The following is a 20,368-nucleotide window of genomic DNA, read 5'->3' on the forward strand; positions in this document are numbered from 1 at the left end:
ATATGTAAAATAAATACACATATGAAATGTGTATATATTGGTCAATTGTATGTCTTTATTTGAAAAGTGTTCAGATCATTTGCCCATTTTAAAATTGAATAGTTTGGTTTTGTTGCTATTGATATTTCAATTGTCTGAAGAAAATAGTACTATGAAATATTAATGATATAAGACAATTTTGTTTAAGGACTAATACCATGCAAATATATTCAATGCTATTTCATAATCATATTTATAATTTTTGCTATTTATTACTTCAAGCTTATTACTTTCAATTTAACTAAATATTATCATTATATATTTTTACTCGGTAAAAATACAGTTGTTCCTGAATTTTTGACCATAATAGATAACCATTTGACTCAGTTATGTTTAGTAAACTTGTATTTTGTCTTTTTATATATGAAATAAAATTACTTATGTTTCCTTACAATATGAATGGAATCATTGCTGATTTCCTGTGCATATACAAATTGAATTTCTTCAGATAAATCTTATGTTTCTTTTGTGCCCACAAAGACATCTGGATACTCATCAGAAGTGTAAAAATTCCAACTAGAAGAAAAAAATAAATATTTTTTACTTTAAAATTTCTGTATAAATATAATAAGCTATATTAGATAAGGAACCACTATATATAGCTTGCAAAATATTTCTCAAATGTTGCATATTCTCTTAAAATTTTGTTTACTCATGCCGATTGCTTGGCATAAAGTCAATCAATATTGCATGAATGAGTAAACATAGAAAATATATTGCAAAGTTCAAAATAAAACTACTTGCCTTATATCCCATTTCCAAATAATAAAATGTTGTTAACTTTTTCAATAAGTTTCCTATATGCAGATAATACTCCTCTAAACATACATAATATAAGTCACATTACTTGTGATCCAAAATTTGTTTACAATAGAACAAAGACTGATGAAATGGATCTAACACATATTGTTTCCACTACATGGAGATCATGCAATTCAGTTTCTTAGTATGTATTAAAATGCTGAGCATTCAAGATTAACTCTCACACTCCCCAGCCCTTCCTTCACAAATACTCATGGATATTTGAAGACACAGCAAATAAACATCCCTTTGCACATGCATACAAAATTCAGGTGAGGTGCATTGTTACCACAGCTTTTTTTTTTTTCTTTTTAAACAAAACCTCACTTCCTATATTTCCTAACTTGAATTAAGCATCAATTATATAGAGATAAATAGCAAATAATGTTTCAATATATTTTAATACAACCAAAAATTTTCAATCCATATGAAGTCATAAAATCCTTTTGCAAACATGACAAATTTTAGTATATAGTAAGTTATTCTTGTTTCTCCCTAAACGGGCGTAGTGATTTGCACCCATAATCCCTGCATTTTGAAAAGCAGACATGAGAGGATTGCCTGAACTCAGGGATTCGAAATCAGTCTGAGCAACATGGCAAGACCTTGGTTCTACAACATCCAAAAATAAGATGGGCATGGTTCCAGTTACTTGGAAGGCTGAGGTGGAAGGATTGCCTGAGCCCAGTAGATCAAGGCTGTGGTGGTCGTGAGTCTATCACTGCACTTGCACAGCCTGGGTGACAGAGTGAGACTCTAACTCAAAAAAAAAAAAAAAAAAAGCTATTTGTCCTTAAGATGCGTTTTCTTTGATTAATTATCAATACATCTTTGTCTTACCTGGCAATGTTTGTGTCATGACAGTGAAGCTAACCCATGATCCAATCTGTTATATTAAAACAAATTAACAAATATTATGGTTAATCTAGCAATTTGTTTACTTCTGGGCTTACATAGGTAATATAAAATTTTAAATATTAGAAATTTTACAGGCAGAAATAAATTTATAAAAATAATAACTGTTACAAAACAAAATCATAAGATATCTCATATAATCATAGTACCATATTTATAAGAAAATGGAGAACATTATTTAAAAACTTAGATAAAAACTAAAATCTTAAATTATATTAAGACATTTTATACAAAGATTGAAAAACTTATTTAAATACAGATAATTTTTTTGCAGAAATATTTCTTTTTCTGCAGGGAAAATTAAGGTTGAAATGTTCTTATTTTAATACTTATAGCTTGAATTGAACTCTATATCTCGGAGTTCATATTCATAGTTATGACCTATATGTTACATCACATATTAATAGTACATGTAAATGCATAAGCACAAGCATTTAGTGTATCATTAAATAAAGTTTAATTGCATGCATAAATAGCATACCTCATAGGTGTAGTTAGGACATGAGACCAGGAAAAACATCCATGTGAAAGGATTATAATTTGGGCTTGGAAAACAGGCATTATTTCCTTTTCAAAAGGAAAGTAAAATGTCAATTATGTCACATATTGGCAATTTGATCATATATTTATGTTATTAAACTAAATTTCCAAGACCAATCACATATCACATGAAATGTCATCACATACTTACAGCAATCTATTTCACAAATTACTCAGAAGAGATCAAATTTAAAATGTTATGACCTTTTGACTCAAATAGAATAACTGTAATTTTCTGACCATGTATACAGCTATTTGCTGTTAAATTTCAGAGCACATAAGAAAGATCAATTTTTTAAGAATGTAAATAAAATAAAATATACAATTATTTTGTGTGTCATAATAGTTTCAGCACTATGACATATTGAAATTACAAATGGTTTTAATTGCTTGTCTTCTTATAGTCTCCTTTAATTTCAAAAAGGATATATTGGGTTGAGATTATTAAATACATCTAATCTCATTTTGTATTAAATTAGTGAAAATCATAGAAAATTTTATAACAATGTCATTTATATAAAAGTGTAAAAATATCCCATAAAAGAATTACACTTAAAATCAACATTGTTGATATTCTGAAATACCAAGTAAATTATTTCTGCTCAGCAATCAGGATTGTTATTTACATCTCTCATTATACTTAGCATATTGTCACTTGATTTTTGTTAGTTATTTTTCCCTTTCAATTTTTTTGAGAAACATTTTAGATAACAAATGTTTAAGTATTTCAAATTGAACTTTGAGCTGTGACATTTGCAAAAGTAAATATGAATTTTAAAATTACCGTTTTACTCTGTATGGTTAAGATTTAGTCAGATAGTTCATCAACTAATCTCTTTTTAGTTATAGCTCTAAAGTCATAAAGAAATGTCAGAATGTTGCTTTCAAAATTGTAACTACAGTTGACATATAAAAGTTTAAAAAATATATTAAGTATGGTGAAGATTTCATGTACTGCTCATTGCAAAATAAGGCTGAACATGTATGCTTTTTAATATTACTGATTTTCCTGATACCACTTTAGGAGACACTTTTGTGTAATGTCCATGTATTGATACAAAGAAAGATAATTGAGAAACCTACAAATTATAGCTATTGAATTTTCAAGGTGGAAGATGCACAGAAAATAATCTGAGTTAAGATCTCTAGTTTATAAGTGTTTAGCCCCTAGAGGTGGAGAAATGATCATGGGTCCATAAATCCTCATTTCTTCCAGATGTAGTTTAAATAACAACCATGTCTTATGACACAGAAAAATAAACATATATAGATAATAACATTTCAATTGCACATAGTTTCTGCTAATTGTAATAATATGGAATTTAGTGGTTACGATTTTAATATTTATATTCCCCAGGGTATGTTTTCTCAATCTATAGTCATCATAATAGTGCCTCTATAAAATGAAAGTTGCAAGCTATTTTGTTTCGAAGTGCTGAACCACCAGATTCTTCATACATAAAGTGCTTATTTCACTGCTTCAGGGAGTGCCGCTGGCAGACAGTTTTCAGTTCTTAGCACTCCCTATAAGCGTTGTCTGACTGAAGGGAGGAACCTCACCCAATGTCACACTCACTTTTTGGCTAAGCTTTAGTCCAATATTTGATCAATATTTCAAACTGGTAACTCAATTCAGGAGAAAAAGAATTATTCACCCCACCTTTGGAATGTACCATATGTCTATTAGAGACTCTTATTTAGACTGTTTTGTTCTCAATTTCCTACTTAAACATGATTTCTTTTTTCATATTAAAAAAATTACTCCTTTCAAACCTCCTAAATATACATCTCTATTCCTGTATATGCATTCCAGAAAGCCCAATATGCAGTAGTTGACATCAGAAATGACAACATCAATGGACCCAAAGAGCAGATACTGGAATGACATTTTAAAATTGAATGACTTACCAAAGAGCTTGCAATAAGTACCCCACTGCTGGTGGTCGGTAGAAAACAGACACCCAATGTTATAGGTAGCTATGCAATATAAAAACCTTTTTTCTGCTGGTATACTGATATGTTTGCTGTACCGTTGAAAAAAAATGTTTTATCTGGTCTAATATTAAGAATGGAATTGAGTGGAAATTTCTATCCATACACTCAAAAAAGATAGCTAAAATTTAAAATGATAGTTGACAAAAGTAAACTTTGAAAGTTTGCGATTTTCCCTGGTAGCAAGCAAAGAGGTTCTGATCTCCTGAAATGAAGGCACAGAGAATGCTGAGGAGCAAACCCTGGACTTAATGGCAAACATAGCCAAGCTCTAAAGAATATACAACTCAAATCCAATGCAGGTATGCTAAGTAAAGTTTGGTTACGACAATATCTTGAAAGTTCTAGGTTTTCATGAGTTCCCTGAGCCCGAAGAGATGATCCACTCTACTTTTTTTTTTCTTGATGCTTAATAAAATATTTAATTTGTTGCTAACATTTTAAATATATGTGTATTTTTTTTAATGTCTCATTTTAAAGATGTGGGTACAATTCAGGGTTAGGTATACACATGTGCTTATACAGGTATCCTTGTTGATGAGATGTGCACCTACTCTTCCCCCACAGATTCCCACTACTGCCAACCTCCTCCCCGCCCCCGTCCACTTCTCCTTATTAAAGATTAATACTCCCTTGCTTCAGGGCCACGCAGAGACCACTATGCTGCAACATAATCCCTATTAGGATCTTCTGCATTTCTTCTCCTAGTCACTATCTATAACTCCTTGAGTCTGTTGTGGGTCTGATGGGGAAAAAAGGAATTATGCCCCCAAAGAAGCTGCAGGAACTAGCCAACATGAACCAGCAAATTATAAAAAAGCACACACACATGTAAGTGGATTCTAAGGGTATTTCATAAAAGGGGCAAAATGTAGCATTAGTTAAAGGTGGGCTTATATTTTTGAAGTACTCTCTGGAGTTATATGATTAAATATCTTACTAAGATTGCATGAAGACACTACTAACATGCACTTGGAGGCAAAACAATGACCCAGTCAGCAAAGAACAAATGTTAGAATGTCCATGGCAGACAAAGAACGAAGGTGTTAAGTGGCTTCAAGAAATAGCAATCCTAGAGTAGATAGTCTATATAAGGCTTAAAATAAGGGCTTCTTTCTATGTGAAGCATTGTCCCCCCATGTTTCATATTCCCATGTTCTTTCTATATTATATGAGAGGATCAAGCAAATATATACTTTTTTCTTGATGGAGGAAATATGATAGTAAAAGAGGTACCACTACTATCACAAAGATTGGTATTGACTCTTTGTTGTATAAGCTAAGTCATCTTAGAATTAAGATGACTAATAATAGCTGGGATTAAAAGATTCCTTCCCACCCCCAAATCAAAACCAGTTCCTACCACAGCACTTAATTGCCGTAAGTCACCAAAACTGGCAAATTCAAAGGTGTCTTCATCCACAGAAAGTCATGTCTAATTAATAGAACACAGTGTCCCTAGAGGCTATATACTAGTTGGATACTCAACAATGCTATTGCTGAGGTTAGACAAATACATTTAATTATAGATTACCAATTAAGAGACAAGACCACTGGCACAATATAAAACCAACTATTTCTTTCCCAGTATTTTGACCTAAATCAGTCCCAAGCTTTAAAACTCGTTGATGGAAGAACAGTCTGTTACTTTAGGAGGAAACACTACAAGAAAAAACAAACAAACAAACTGTTGAACCTAATAATCATTCCCATGATCTTCACTAAAAGAACTTCACTGAATGATCTATGGTTATTTATTCAGAAAACTGCATACTGGAGGAAGTAAAATATACCCTCTTTTTAAAAAAAATTATGGACACAGTTTTACCCTGTCACTCAAACTGGAGTGCAGTGGTGCTATCACAGCTCACTATAGCCTCAAATTCCTTTGCTCAAGCAGTTCTTTAATCTCTGCCTCCTCAGTAGTTGGAACTACAGACTTATGCTCCCACACTTGATTATTTTGTTTTTCTTTTTGGAGATGAGGCCTCACTATGTTGACCAAGCTGGCCATAAACGCCTGAACTCAAGTGATCTTCAGCCTCCCCCAGTTTTGGGATAATAGGCATGAGCCACTATTCCCAGCTGAAAGCATGTTTGGGTGATGTTATCCACTAGATCACCATTTAATTCACTACACTAGCCCCAGAAAAAAATCAGATGTTTAATTTGGAGGATGACAGTGTAGTACTGCAAACTTTATCAAGTATTACTTACCAATGCAATTGATTACCAGATATAGTACCTTTGCAAAGTAAATTAATCTAAACTTGCATATAAGGAGATGGCCGCTGAGTTGACTTTTTTATTCTATCTTTATTTATTTATTTATTTATTGAGTTGGAGTCTCACTCCATCGGCCAGACTGGAGTCAGTGGCATGCTCCTGGTCACCGCAGCCTCGACATGCTGGGCTCTGCCGATCCTTCCGCCTCAGCCTTCCAAGTAGCTGGATCTACAGGTGCGCGCTATCACACCCGGCTAATTTTTGATTTACTGTAGAGATGAGGTCTCACCAATTACTCGGGCAGGTCTCGAACCTGCAGGCTCAGGCAAGCCACTCACCTCGGTTTCCCAAAGCACTGGGATTACAGGCTGAGCCACCGACCCCAGCATATTCTATCTCTATAAAAGAGGGCTCAGACAAGTTTTGTTTTCCTTAAAATGGCCAACAGCATACATTTGTAATGTTGTTTTGGGTATAACTTAATGTGCCCACCTGTCATAAAATAGTTTAAGGAAACCTAGATTGATTGGACATCTCACTGAAAATCACATTTTGTACTATGTATGAATAATATTATGCTATTAATATTTGATGAGTAGAATGGCTTGCTTACTTGAGGCCTTGTTAAAACTTGTGTGGTCCAGAGGTTGCAATGCAGAGAAATTAACACACACTACAATATTTAGGGGATCATACATTAGTAAAATGTTTAGAGGTCAAATGATTGTGAACATATCCTTTACAAAAGAGAAAATATATGCAATTTTAATTCCCCACCATTAAGGAGAATACAAAATGCCTTGTTGACTTCCTTCAGATAGGACATTCTTTTATTCCACATCAGGGAAAACTGTTTTGAACCATAAATTATAAGGCAAAAAAAAAAAGGTGAACTATTTTAATAGAGCTCAAAACAGAAAATCACAGCAGGTTCAAGTTTTAGTACAAGAACTTTTGCATTTGATCTTATAATCAGGGATGCTTTACATAGTACATCTATGAGTGGTGGAAAATACAATGCGTTGCACTTATGACAAACCTCAAATGTATAATCACAGTGGTGAATCCTGGCATGCAAGAGCAAGGTCACTCCACTTGTAGTGGAGAATTACAGCTCTTTGAAAAATAAAATCCTAGAATATTATTTAATCTTAATAAAGATGAAGACCCTACTTTAGGGACATCTAGTGATCACACAGTCTCAACTGATCATCATAAGCTAAGTTATGCTAGACATACCAAGTTATAGGTTTAGGTGAACCCAGAAATGTTTCATTTCAAAATGAAAGTAATATATTTGGAGTCAAGCATAAGTAGAAAATAGAAAAACAGTAAAACAAACAAACAACAACAACAACAAAAAACAGTGTACAAGCAAGTAGATATTCCAGAAAGCTATGCCATTTATCACTGTGGGATCCATATTTGGCTACCTATTCCTGAAAGCCAGCTGACAGAGGAGGAAGGCTGAGCTTGGTTCAGGGATGAGTTCACTGATGTGAGTATAAGCCAAAAATGCATAGTAGCTGCATTATAGTCACGTTCAGGGGACCACCCTAAAAGATAATAGTGAAGGGGGAACTTTGTTATGGGTAGAATTCCTAGAGTTGAAAGAGAGGGATCTAAAGCGATAATATATACAAAATCACAGCCTTTAGCAAATGGAAAAACAAGTCAAGGTTGAAAGCATGCCCATAAATGTCAGCAAGAATTGTGAAGATCTTTCTATCATATTAATTTCCCACAGGGAGTATCTGTGATGGAGGAGAAAAAAGAACCAGGCAGAAAAGATGACTAAGCAGTTAATGCCAGTCAGCCTCTTTAATGATGTAACTCAATTCTAGCACATGTATGCATGAATGGAGTATACTGATAGGGATCAAAACTGTTTGAGTGCAATTGCATGGACTCCCACTTACCAGGGTATTCATAACTACTGCTGCTGAGTTTACCCTGAGAGCAAAAGCAAACAAACCAGCCCTCCACCTCCACCAAACAAACAAACAAACAAACTAGTATACATGGATTAGTATACATGGATATCCAGAGTGGAATAATAGACACTGGAGACTCAAAATGATAGGTACAGTGCACACTATTTGGGTGATGGTTAAACTAAAAATTTGGACTTCATGGCTACACAATATATTTATGTAACATGACTGCACTTGTACTCTTAAATCTATACAAATAAAAAATTAAATTATAGAAAGATCAGCGAGACTATAGTAAGACTTTATCTCTCATGGAAATTGTGTAGCAACATGATGATAAATTGATTTATTGGATTTCATTTATTTTGCAGTGGGCATCAATTCATATTTATAGGAAAAGATACATACTGTGTTATTTTTCTTCCTTTAGGTCCTGAGTCAGTCCTGTTATTTAAGGGTTTATACAGTACTTTAGTGATTAATATATATTTTCATAGCATGTTAGCTTAAGTCATTCACTTTTCAAGGAATAGACCAATAACCATGGGACCAACTTCTCATATCCACTATAACATTATCAAGAAGTTGCCAAACTAATGAGTTGATACATCAGTTTATTGAGGACACAACTAAAGTACCAACTTAGAGGTAAGGTACACTTTTAATTCAACAATAAACTTTAGCTTATGGTTGAATTAGAATCTTTCTGTATCAACTGATTGAACATTTCTTATTTCAGAACAAGAATCTAAGAAACTGAAGACCCTCTTATGGTGACAGATTCACTACTTTTAGCAGGATAATTGACCCTTATCATCAAACCTATTCTTATACAATGAGGTAAAGAGAGTTAAATTTGTTTCTAAGTAATCTTCTTGAATATTTCTTGGTATTCCCCTGGTCTATGGGCAAGGAGCACATCCCTGTTCTGAAAGAAGCAAGGAGACAGAACTTCAAACCATCAAAATGAGGTCCCATTTTATGCCAATAGATAATCCCTGAGACATCAAATGTCCTAGCTGAGCTTGAGAAAAATCTAGAGGTCTGCAGAGAAGAAAATTGGAGCAAATTATTTGTTATATCATGACCTGTGCAGTGGTGAAAGCCAAATGGTTTTCCACTAGCCTGTTTCTTTTTAAATTCCCTTAAAAATAGAGGACAATTAGCATTATACTGGAAGTGTTCCCAGGGAGTAGATAAAGTGGATTTGGAAAAAAAAAAAAAAAAAAGAGTGGAATTGATAAATGCTGTGATTTGCTGTCAAGATATTTATCAGGAAGGATGACCATCTTCCACAACTGCTGGGAGTGCTGGTAGCAGAAAACTTTTAATTTTCGAAACTTCTGAGAGGATACCCTTGGCTAAAGAAAGCTGCCTTATCCAAGGTCATTCCTCCTTCCCAGAGAGACCCAAACCCACACCAATTCTTCTGTCTCCAGTCATTCCAACTCAGAACACCTTAAAGGGTTTATCCTCATTTTAGATACCATATAAAGATAACTGAGGCCACCCTTGTACTGCATTACAGTTCAACTTCCCACTTGGCATAATTCTCCTTCCTTCTCTTTTTTTCACACTTTCTAATAAACCTCTTTTAAACTTCTTTCCGTATCAATTTCTGCCACCTGTGAAACACGGGATGACCTTAAAAATTGAATTTATTTAAAAAAAACTGTGTATTTATTCTTACATATTTAAACTTCAGTCATCTTCAAAGTACTCTCCATTTGATGGAGTACACCTATTGAGATGCTTTTTCCACTGCTCAAAACAGTTCTTGAACTTCTAATTTTGGTGTTTTTTATTTCTCTGCTGATTTTTGTTTCACCCCTTCCACAATGGCAAACCATGTCCCTTTGAGGATATTTTCACTGGGAAAACAAGCAACCAAAAAAAGTCCCTTGGGGTGAGATCTGGTGAACAGCGAGGGTGGGGTATGGGGGTCATGCTGGTTTCCGTCAAAACTACAGAACTTTCAGCCTGGTATGAGCAGGTGGGCTCCTAAACCACCCAACATGAAATGGGCAAACGGGTCAAAATAATTAAAAAATAATAATAATAATCCACTGAAGTCAAAAGCAGCCTCTCACAACAATGCTAGCTGTTACACCGATTCCTGATGCCGATGGTTTCGTAGAACCATTACCTAGTGAGGCAAGCCTGGACTACAAGGGATCTGTCCTTCAAAAAATAATTCAGGTTTTTTCATTCTCTTTTTTGGAGGGGTGTTCCCTCATAACTGAATTAAAATAAGACAATGGTTTTCACAAAAATATTAGACACTATAAACTAGTAGGACTAGATATTAGCCAAAATAGACTAATATTGAGTGTTTATGGATTTGATATGCATCAGTTGATTTCAAACTGATTTATTTCTTAATCATCAGTTTACTTTTCACATATATAAGTGAGATTGTTGTTTAGTGTGTGGAGGGTATGGTTGTGTGCAGGCACACTTTATTTTAGTGAAATCATTATTAGAAATGTGACTTAATTCAGATATTTGGAAAACAGGCATAAATCATCAAAAATTCATAGCATATTATTGTAAATATTTTAACTATTGCTACTACTTTTTAAATATTTTGATGTGAATCTTTCAAAACTAATTGTTAAAATAATTCACTCTAGAGAAGATAAAAAAAAGGAACTGACCTGTGTGATTTGGATGAGACAACATTACATTGATGAAATGATTCCCAGCTTCACAAATCTGCAAAACATTTTAAAACTTTTCAATGTCATACACCTATACCTATACCTATTTTTAAAGATATATTTTCTAGAGATATATACAATCCATGTAATGTATTAATTTAAAATATTCAAAAGATATATGTTTTATTCTAATTGTAAGGAGAAGAAATCTTATAGTAATTAAAGAAACTGTTTTTTGGAATATATTGAATCAAAATAATTAGTCACAGTGATTCAGAAATTCTAATATTCTTGACCCATCTTGACAATCAATTTCAAATTATTCTGTTAATCATCTAGCATTGATTATCTGCTTTGTACTTGTTACTGTGGGTAGATTTTCATACCATGAAGTGACAACTTATGTTGCTGGAGACAGACTTGGCATAGGTTTATGCATTCTCAGTTTATTAAAACAGTGACAACATTTCTATTGCAAGCATTGTAGTTTCATTTCCAGTTGGTTTCAGCTGCATTTAGTAAACTTGTTGTAAATGGTAATGAACCCAAAGTCACTTGCTATTTGACCTCTTGATCAGGTACACTCCACAAGTTGTCCCTGTTAGTCACTATGACCCTCCAAGAAGATCAGGGACGTGCCACCGTCTCATGGGACTTACAATGTTCCCAGTCTGCAACGTGTCCTGTTAATATAAGAGCTCTCCTTTGTCTGTGATATGTATTTTATCTGATTTAATACAAAGTGCATATTTTACACATAAATATTGCAATATTGATTACAGATTTTATTATTCAAAATCTTTATTACTGAGAGACACTCAACTTCTAACTATATTATATTCCAATAGTGGAGCACCCTTTTAACTTACTACATTTAAAGCTATAAATCTCTTGAAATATATCCGATTGTGCTCTTTTCAATCATTTCTGTATGCATTGAAAAACATATAATAATACTTTTATACAACTACATTTCTAGGTGACTCAAGCTGAATAACAGATCTATATTTAAACACTTAATACATATTAGGAAAAAATAGGCTGAAAGAGAAAAAATCCTATTTCTTATTTTCTAGAGCAGTTATGTAAAATATCAGTTAAATAACCATCTTCAATAGATAAATATACCCAGGAGATAATGTTAACAAATACGTTAAATATATTGACATAATGTTTAAAGAGTCAGAAAACAATAAAAATACCAATTTTGACCAAAAATAATTGTGCAAAATAATTATGGAAAAGGTTTCTAGTTTCTCAAGTTATCATTAGAAAGACTACCTAAATTTTGAGTTTTCAAATAATAATTTTTCATTTAAAAATTTTTACATGTGAATATGAGCAAAAGTTTGGGCTTTTGGTTGTGTGAACCTGTGTTCACATGCAACATTTTACTTTACCACATATGAGAGATTAAGTGAATTGCACATTTGGAATTTTGTTTCTTCACCTAAATGCAAATGTTAATTTCTGACTTTAGGGATTTTATGATGACTGAATGAAGTCAGGTACCTGAAACACATGTTTTATTTGCTCAGTAAAATTATTGTGATAATTTTTGGTTACTAATTTAATCAAGAAAAACTCCAAATTATTGTAAATTTATCTCACTTCTCTAGATTTCTATCTCACTAACTGTCACATTGCAAATGTAATGATTAGATTAATGGTTTGTTACATGTCTGTTTGGCATCATATCTTTTGTACATCTTTTAATTTAGACAGCTTGTCATTTATTTTCCATCACTCACAGTGCCAAATAGAATGATATCTATTGCAAAATATTTATTAATAAAAAATTCACTTACCAAATGTTTGTGAAAATTATATTTTAGTTATGGTTCCTGTTCTGATGAAACATATTTGCTTTGAGATTATTATATTTTTATGCTTATTCAACCATCAACATATTTTATTCTCCCTACTTATTTATCACAGCAAAACTGAATATCAAAATATCAAAAGTATGAATCATGAACAAAATAGCATTTAGTTTTTAGTTAGACCACTAGGCTAGTCTTATAGTTTATGATATAATTTATTATTAGGTCAACAGCGTTCCAAGGGAAATATATACATATATAACTAAAAAATATGAAAGGGGAGAAAAATGTGATAGAGAAGTTTTGCTATCTATTGAAGAAATGCTCATCTATGTATATTCAGAAAGTAGGGAGAAAAAAACTATACTTATATATTTAGAGATGGTTAATTTATTATCAACAGCAACTTTCTAATGGACTTTAAAGAATGATGGTGACTAGTTGTAATTTTCATCATAAACACTGGCTCTTACATCCCTGGCTGAGACTAATATAGATTGTAATACATACTGAACTTGGTAAAAGTAGTTGATAAAATTTCCTGAATAACATTCGATAATTATTAAGGGTCTCTAAATTATTCCATGACCCTTTTTTATTCTCTAAATCCCACCCCATCCCAAAAAAGCAACAAATAAAAATACCTAAATATTGATTATTAATATAATATTGAATAACATTAGATAATTGAATTAACACTAGATAATTTGATCAGTTCTGTAAAATTCAATATATTGTTCTATGGCTGATTGCAATTCCAGGAGACAATTAAATTTGAAACACTGGAATATTTTTCAGCATGATTTAGACAGTTCTCCTTGATTGATGTGCACCTAAATTTGGTTTCTCCATTTGGCATGCCAAGTTAGCAAAATAATTTAATAAATAAAGTTTGGAGTAGTTGTTGTCAAGAAGCTTGATGTAACATTATTAAAAATTTAAATTATCTTAGATAATAAATCAGGTGATGCTACAAACTATGATCTAGATATGGCCTACATGTAACAAATAACCAAGATGTTGTAGATAGTAAGTGTACACAAATATAGTAAAAAATACTAAGAGAATAGTGTCCAAATATATATGGATATAAATATTTAAACACCATTTGCAAGAAGCATAATCTTTTTTTATATTACAATGGTATAACAAGTGAATGAAAAATTTTAAATTTGGGTCACATATAAAAATTGAGAATTTTTTAGGCTAGATGCAATGGCTAAAGCTCATAATCCCAACACTTTGGGAGACTGAGGTAAGGGGATTGCTCAAATTTCACAAGCAGTTTCCTAGCTTTCCTGTGGTCTTCTCAGCAAGGTCCTACTCAACTCTGATTTTATTAAAAGTACCATATATTGTACACAGAATCCTCTCTGCTTGTCAAAAATTACCTATTATATGACCAAAGTTATTTTTAGTTCAATGTTACAGTGAAGCTGTGCCTACTTGATAACAGCATATTTACTTCCTTCTCCAAGAATATTTGCATTTTAATAATAATAAAATGCTAGATAAGTTAATAACTAATGGCAACACTGAAGACACAGAGGCAAAATTAGTTATCTTCAGTATTTTGCATCATATCTTATATGTTATCTATTTTTCTCATTTGCTGCATTACAAAGGACATTAAGATATCAGAAAACAAGTTGCTTTTTGGCAAAATATTTATCCGAAAAATATTGTAGATCATAATTTCTCCTGGAAAGTAAAAATAAAGTTGAGAGGAAAAGGAGATAAAGGAAATAGGACTGTACTTATGAAAATAAATTTTGTTTTGCAATTCTAATTTAGATGTTTTTATTTGTTGCTTTTTGTGATGGGGTGGGATTTAGAGAATAAAAAAGGGTCATGGAATAATTTAGAGACCTGAAGGTTTTTCATGGTGGGAAGGCTTCTGGGATACAAACTGCAAAAAACATACAGGGGCATCCATTCCCCCACCCACTCACCACAGAGTGATAGCAGGTGAAATTGCTACAACTGAGAAACCTGCCACAGGGTGAAGTAAGAAGCAGAAGTAAATGTCTCTACCTCTCTCACTGAGTAACCTATATTGAACCACAAAAAAACGTCCTAGAACAGAGAAAAAGGAATTACAGAGAGGGAAAAGTGACCTGTCACAAATAAGGAAAAATAAACAAAAAAATAGGCAACCCTTAGAGTACTAAAGAAACAATTCCTTAAAAAGCAGCTATTAGAGCACAGACAATGGAAACCCACTAAACCACCTGCCCCTGATGACAGTCACAGATATCAGAGACTGGAGGACTAAAATGCACAGCGAAAACCAAGAGAAACTAGAAGTAAAACTCAGTGAAGTCAAACAGGAAATAAAAGTAGAGTTGGCTAATTCAGAAAACCCTATTCTAAAATAATGGAAATCAAGAACTCCATCGTGGAAATCAAAAACAAAGTAACAAGCAGAGAGATCAGGATCAACCACACAAAGGAAAGAATCTCAGAGCTTGAAGACCAAAATATGGAATTAACCCAGTATGTCAAAAATACAGGAAAAAAAGCCTCAAAAGGAGAAAAGCCTCTAAAAGATGTGGGACTATGTCAAGAAACCAAGTCTATGCCTGATTGGTATCTCTGAAGCAGAAAGAGAAACTGAGACCACCATAGATGAGGCATTCCATAAGGTCATCCTAAAAAACTTCCAACATCTTTATAGAGAGGTGACCACTAAAATTCAAGAGTTTCAGTGAACATTCACAAGGTTTCACATGGGAAGATCAACTCCAAAACACAGAGTAATCCACCTCTACAACGTAAGCTTAAAAGATAAAATTATACAGTCAGACATGTTAGACTCTAGAAATATTAGACTACATACTGGAGAAGACCCAGAATAGCTCCAGACTTATCATCAGAAACACTAAAAGCCAGAAGGGACTGGAGTTCAATCTTTAAAGTTCTTAAAGATAAGCAATTCCAGTCAAGAATTTTTCTTCCCTGCCAAGCTAAACTTCATTAGTGATAGAGAGTTAAAATCCTTCCCAGACATCCAATCTCTAAGAGAATGTGCCACCTCCAGACCTCTTCAAGAGATGCTTAAGAAGGTGTTGAACACAGAAAAAGGAAAAAAGATGATATCCATCACAAAAATTCCATCAAGCACAAAGCATACAGAGCACTCACAAATATGAAAATACATATATAAAAGTAAAGTAAAAAGGAAACAAAGCAACCCTCTAAGAGCCCTATAACAGAAATATGCTCTCACATTTTGATAATCAATTTAAATATAAAAAATGAAATGCACTTCTGCAGAGCTATAGAGTGGCAAACTGGATAAAGAAGCATGATCCAACAGTCTGCTCTCTCCAGGAAACTCGTCTCGCTGCAAAGGATACCCACAGGCTCAAATTTGGGGGTTGAAAAATGGTCTTTCAGGAAAACACAAAACAGATGAAAGCAGCGGTAGCTATTCAATATCAGACAAAGCAACATTCAAGTCATTAAAAGTTAAAAAGGACACTAAAGAACACCACATAATGAAGAAGACTCAGTCCACCTTTAAGAAATAGCCATCTTAAATATACATACACTCAACACAGGGCATCAGATTTTTTAAAATAACTACAAAGTAAACTAATAGAGGACACTGTCACCCACACAATTATATTTGGAAACCTAAATACCCCACTAACAGTTCAGATAGATCATTGAGGCAAAAAACCCAATAAGACAATCCAGAACCCTAATTTGACCCTTGATCAAAAGGATTTAATAGACATCTACAGAACATCTACCCAATATCTATAGAGCATACATTCTATTCATCAGTACATGAAACATACTCCAAAATAAGTCACATTCTCAAACATAAGTCAAGCATGAAAATGTTTGAAAGATCAAAGTAATACCATGCATCTTCAAAGATCACAGTGAAATAAAAATATCACCACTAACAAGATGCCCCCAAAACACATGAATACAAGGATATTAAACAACATGCTGCTGAATGACTTCCAGGCCAACACTGACTTCAACTTCCCAAGGTTGAAACTAGAAAAAATTGAAACTCTAAACTGACCAATAACAATCCAAGAAATGCATTCAATCATAAGAAATCTTCCCTCCAAAATAAGCCCAGACCAGATGGCTTCCCAGCTGAATTCTACAAGACATACAAGTAGAAATTGACCCAATCTTATTGAAATTATTCCAGAAATCAAGAATAATGGACTCCTTCATCATACATTTTATGAAGATAACATAATACTTATATCCAAACTTGGCAAAGCTCCAATAAGGAAAGAGAATTGCAGGCCAATCTACTTGATGAACATAGATGCAAAAATTCTCAACAAGATTCTATCAAGTAGGATCCAATAACACATCTCAAGGATCATCCACCATAGCCAGGTGAGCTTTATTCCTGTAATGCAGGACTGGTTCAATGATTGCAAGATCATAAACATAGGTCAACACATTCACAGTTGTAAAACCAAGAGCCACATGGTTATATCATTAGACACAGCAAAAGGATTTGAAAAAATCCAGCATCCCTTCTTGATTAAAAACCCTTGAGCACCTTGGCATAGAAGGTAAGAGCCATTTAAGATAAACCCAAAGTCAACATTTCATTCTGTCTAAGAATGGAAACAAGACAAGGATGCTCACTCTCACCCCTCCTGTTCAACATAGTATAGGAAGCTCTAGCCAGAGCCATCAGGCAAGAGAAGAAAATCAGGATTATCCATATATGCAAAGAGAAAGTCAAGCTATTCCTCTTTGTGGACAGTATGATTTTATAACGTGAAAACCCTAAGGAGTCTGTCAAAAGCCACCTCACACTGATAAATGACTTTGATAAAGTCTTGGGTTACCACACAAATGTACAAAAGAAAAGAGCATTTCTGTACACGAGCCACAAGCAGATGGAGAACCAAATAAAAACACAACCCATTCACCATAGCCATACACACAAAAAAAGAAAAAATATATATACCTTGAAATCCACCTAACCAGAGAAGTGAAAGAACGTTAGAACTAGAACTAAAAATACACTGCTCAAAGAAATCAAGAATGACACAAACAAATGGAAAAATGTTCCATGCTCATGAACTGGAAGAATCAATATTGTCAAAATGCCCATCCTGCTCAAGATATTCTACAGATGAAATGCTATATCCATCAAATTACCAACATCAATTTTTTCAGACCTGGAAACAACAATACAGAAATTCATATGAAAGCAGAAAAGAGCAAGAATAACCAAAACAATCCTCAACAAAAGGAACAAAAGAGGAGGTTTCACACTTCTATACTTTAAGTTTTATTACAAGGGTACAGTAAGCAAAACAGTCTGGTATTGGTATAAGAATAAGAACATAGACCAATGGAACAGAACAGAGATCTGGAAGCAAAAACACAGACTCTCAACCAACTCATCTTCAACAAAGCCACCAATAACAATCACTGGGGACAGCAGTCCATATTTAGCAAATGGTGCTGGATAAACTGGCTGACCACATTAAGAAGAATGAAATTGGACCCCTACCTATCACTATATACAAAAATCAACTCAAAATGAACGAAAAACCTCAATGTAAAATCTCAAACTATAAGAATCCTAGAAGAAAATGTAGGAAACACCCTTATGCATATCAGCATAGGCAACATATTTTTTACCAAATTCCCAAAAGTGAATCCCATAAAAACTAAGATAGATAAGTGGAACCTCACTAAACTGAAAAGCTGTTGCACAGCAAACAAACAAAAAACAAGAGAGTAAAGAGACAATCCACAGGATGGGGAGGGGAGAATTGCAGTCATGCATTTGACAAAACCCTAACATCCAGGATCTACGAGTAACTGAAATAAAGTGAAAGGAAATTAAAAAAAAATCATTAAAAAGGGGTCAAAGGACATGAACGAACACTTCTCAAAAGATGGCATACAGTCAACCGACACATGAAAAAAATGCTCAACCTCACTAATCATTAGAGAAATGTGAAACAAAACTACAATGACATACCACCTCACTCTAGTAAGGATGGCTATCATTAATAAGTCACAGAACAAGATGCTGGTGCAAGTGTAGAGACAAGGAAATGCTTTTACAGTGTAGGCTGGAGTGCAGACTAGTTCAACCTCTGTGGAAAACTGTGTGGCAATTCCAAAAAAAGGTAAAATTGACCTTCCATATGACCCAGCAATTTTTCTCCTGGGAATATAATTGAAGGAACATACATTGTTCTACAAACAACAACAAAAACAAAAACCCCCCAGCAAACTCATATTTATTTTCACACTATTCACAATAGAAAAATCATGGAATCAACCCTACTGACTAAGAAAAGTGACTAAGAAAAGTGATGCTGGATGAAGACAATGTGCTACATATACATGGTGGAGTATTAGGCAGAATCATGGACTTTGCATCTTATTGGATGGAATTGGAGATCATCATACTAAGTAAACTATCACAGAAACAAAGCTCTACATACCACATGTTCTCACCCATGAGTGGGCCTTGAACATTACTCACATTAGCACAAGGGTGAAATTGGTAGTCACTGGGCAATGACAGGGAAGTGAGGGAGGGAATTGGAGGGTGGGGGGCACATGACAACACAAATGGTACTTGGTTCATTATCAGGGGAGGAAGAGTCTGTTAGAAGCCCAAACTTCACTTGCATGCAGCCTACTTATGTTGTTAATTCTCACTTTGATCCCATATCCTTATAATAAAATAAACATGTGAAGAAAGAAATATTTCGAGACCAAATTATGAGGATTATAAAAATGATACATTTTTGAATTCATAAATTATACATTTAAATTTTATAAATTTAAATATCATAAACTGTAAGTATAATTTATGGAAATTATAAACATTGCAATATTTACTGCAAAATGTTACACCTAAAATTTGTGTGGAAAGTTGTTTTAATGTCTTTGTAAATGTGCCTATATTGGATTATGCTTGGGTTTTCCTGTGGATCTTGACACTTGAACATATTTGAGAAATTAAACTTGTTTTGAAAGTCAGAAAAAATTTAAACAAATGGAGAGGAAATACAATATTTCTCAGAATGTAGATACAGCAAAACTCACTAAAATAAATGAATTATCCACAAAAAAATTGGTCCATGCATAATATGATAATTACAAAATATTGTAAATTATTTTGTCTTGCTTACAATATAATTTGCTTAATAAGTTAAAAAAATCTCAGAAATGCAGTAGAAAAAATCAGAGTAAGCTGCAAATGAAATTATAATTATTAATAGTTAATCCACAAAATGAATGAATCACACATAATTGAGAATTAACTACAATTTTGCTCAACATGGTTCTAATATATTGGAACATAATATATTACCTACTTACCAGGTAATAACTTGGTTCTACATAACAACAGAAGCAAAGTTAACTGTAAAAGAGTAATACTTTTTATTTTTATGTCAAAATAATGCACTGA

At 33.3% G+C, this 20,368-nt stretch overlaps 1 protein-coding gene across 1 annotated transcript in view; it reads right to left on the bottom strand.

Annotated features, from left to right (window-relative positions):
- Positions 1–316: 316 nt before the first annotated feature.
- The window catches only part of TECRL (trans-2,3-enoyl-CoA reductase like), a 128,241-nt gene continuing 108,189 nt past the window's right edge, over positions 317–20,368 (bottom strand). Inside the window, exons 9-12 of the mRNA XM_008062800.1 lie at positions 11,105–11,162; positions 2,237–2,322; positions 1,681–1,726; positions 317–555 (exon numbers count right to left, since the gene is read on the bottom strand). Coding sequence (XP_008060991.1) covers positions 428–555; positions 1,681–1,726; positions 2,237–2,322; positions 11,105–11,162 — 318 coding nt within the window. The 3' untranslated portion in view covers positions 317–427. The remainder of the gene's footprint in view (positions 556–1,680; positions 1,727–2,236; positions 2,323–11,104; positions 11,163–20,368) is intronic.

Source organism: Carlito syrichta, unplaced genomic scaffold, assembly GCF_000164805.1.
Source record: "Carlito syrichta isolate Samal-C Ts95f unplaced genomic scaffold, Tarsius_syrichta-2.0.1 Scaffold305832, whole genome shotgun sequence".
NCBI classification, from domain to species: Eukaryota; Metazoa; Chordata; class Mammalia; order Primates; family Tarsiidae; genus Carlito; species Carlito syrichta.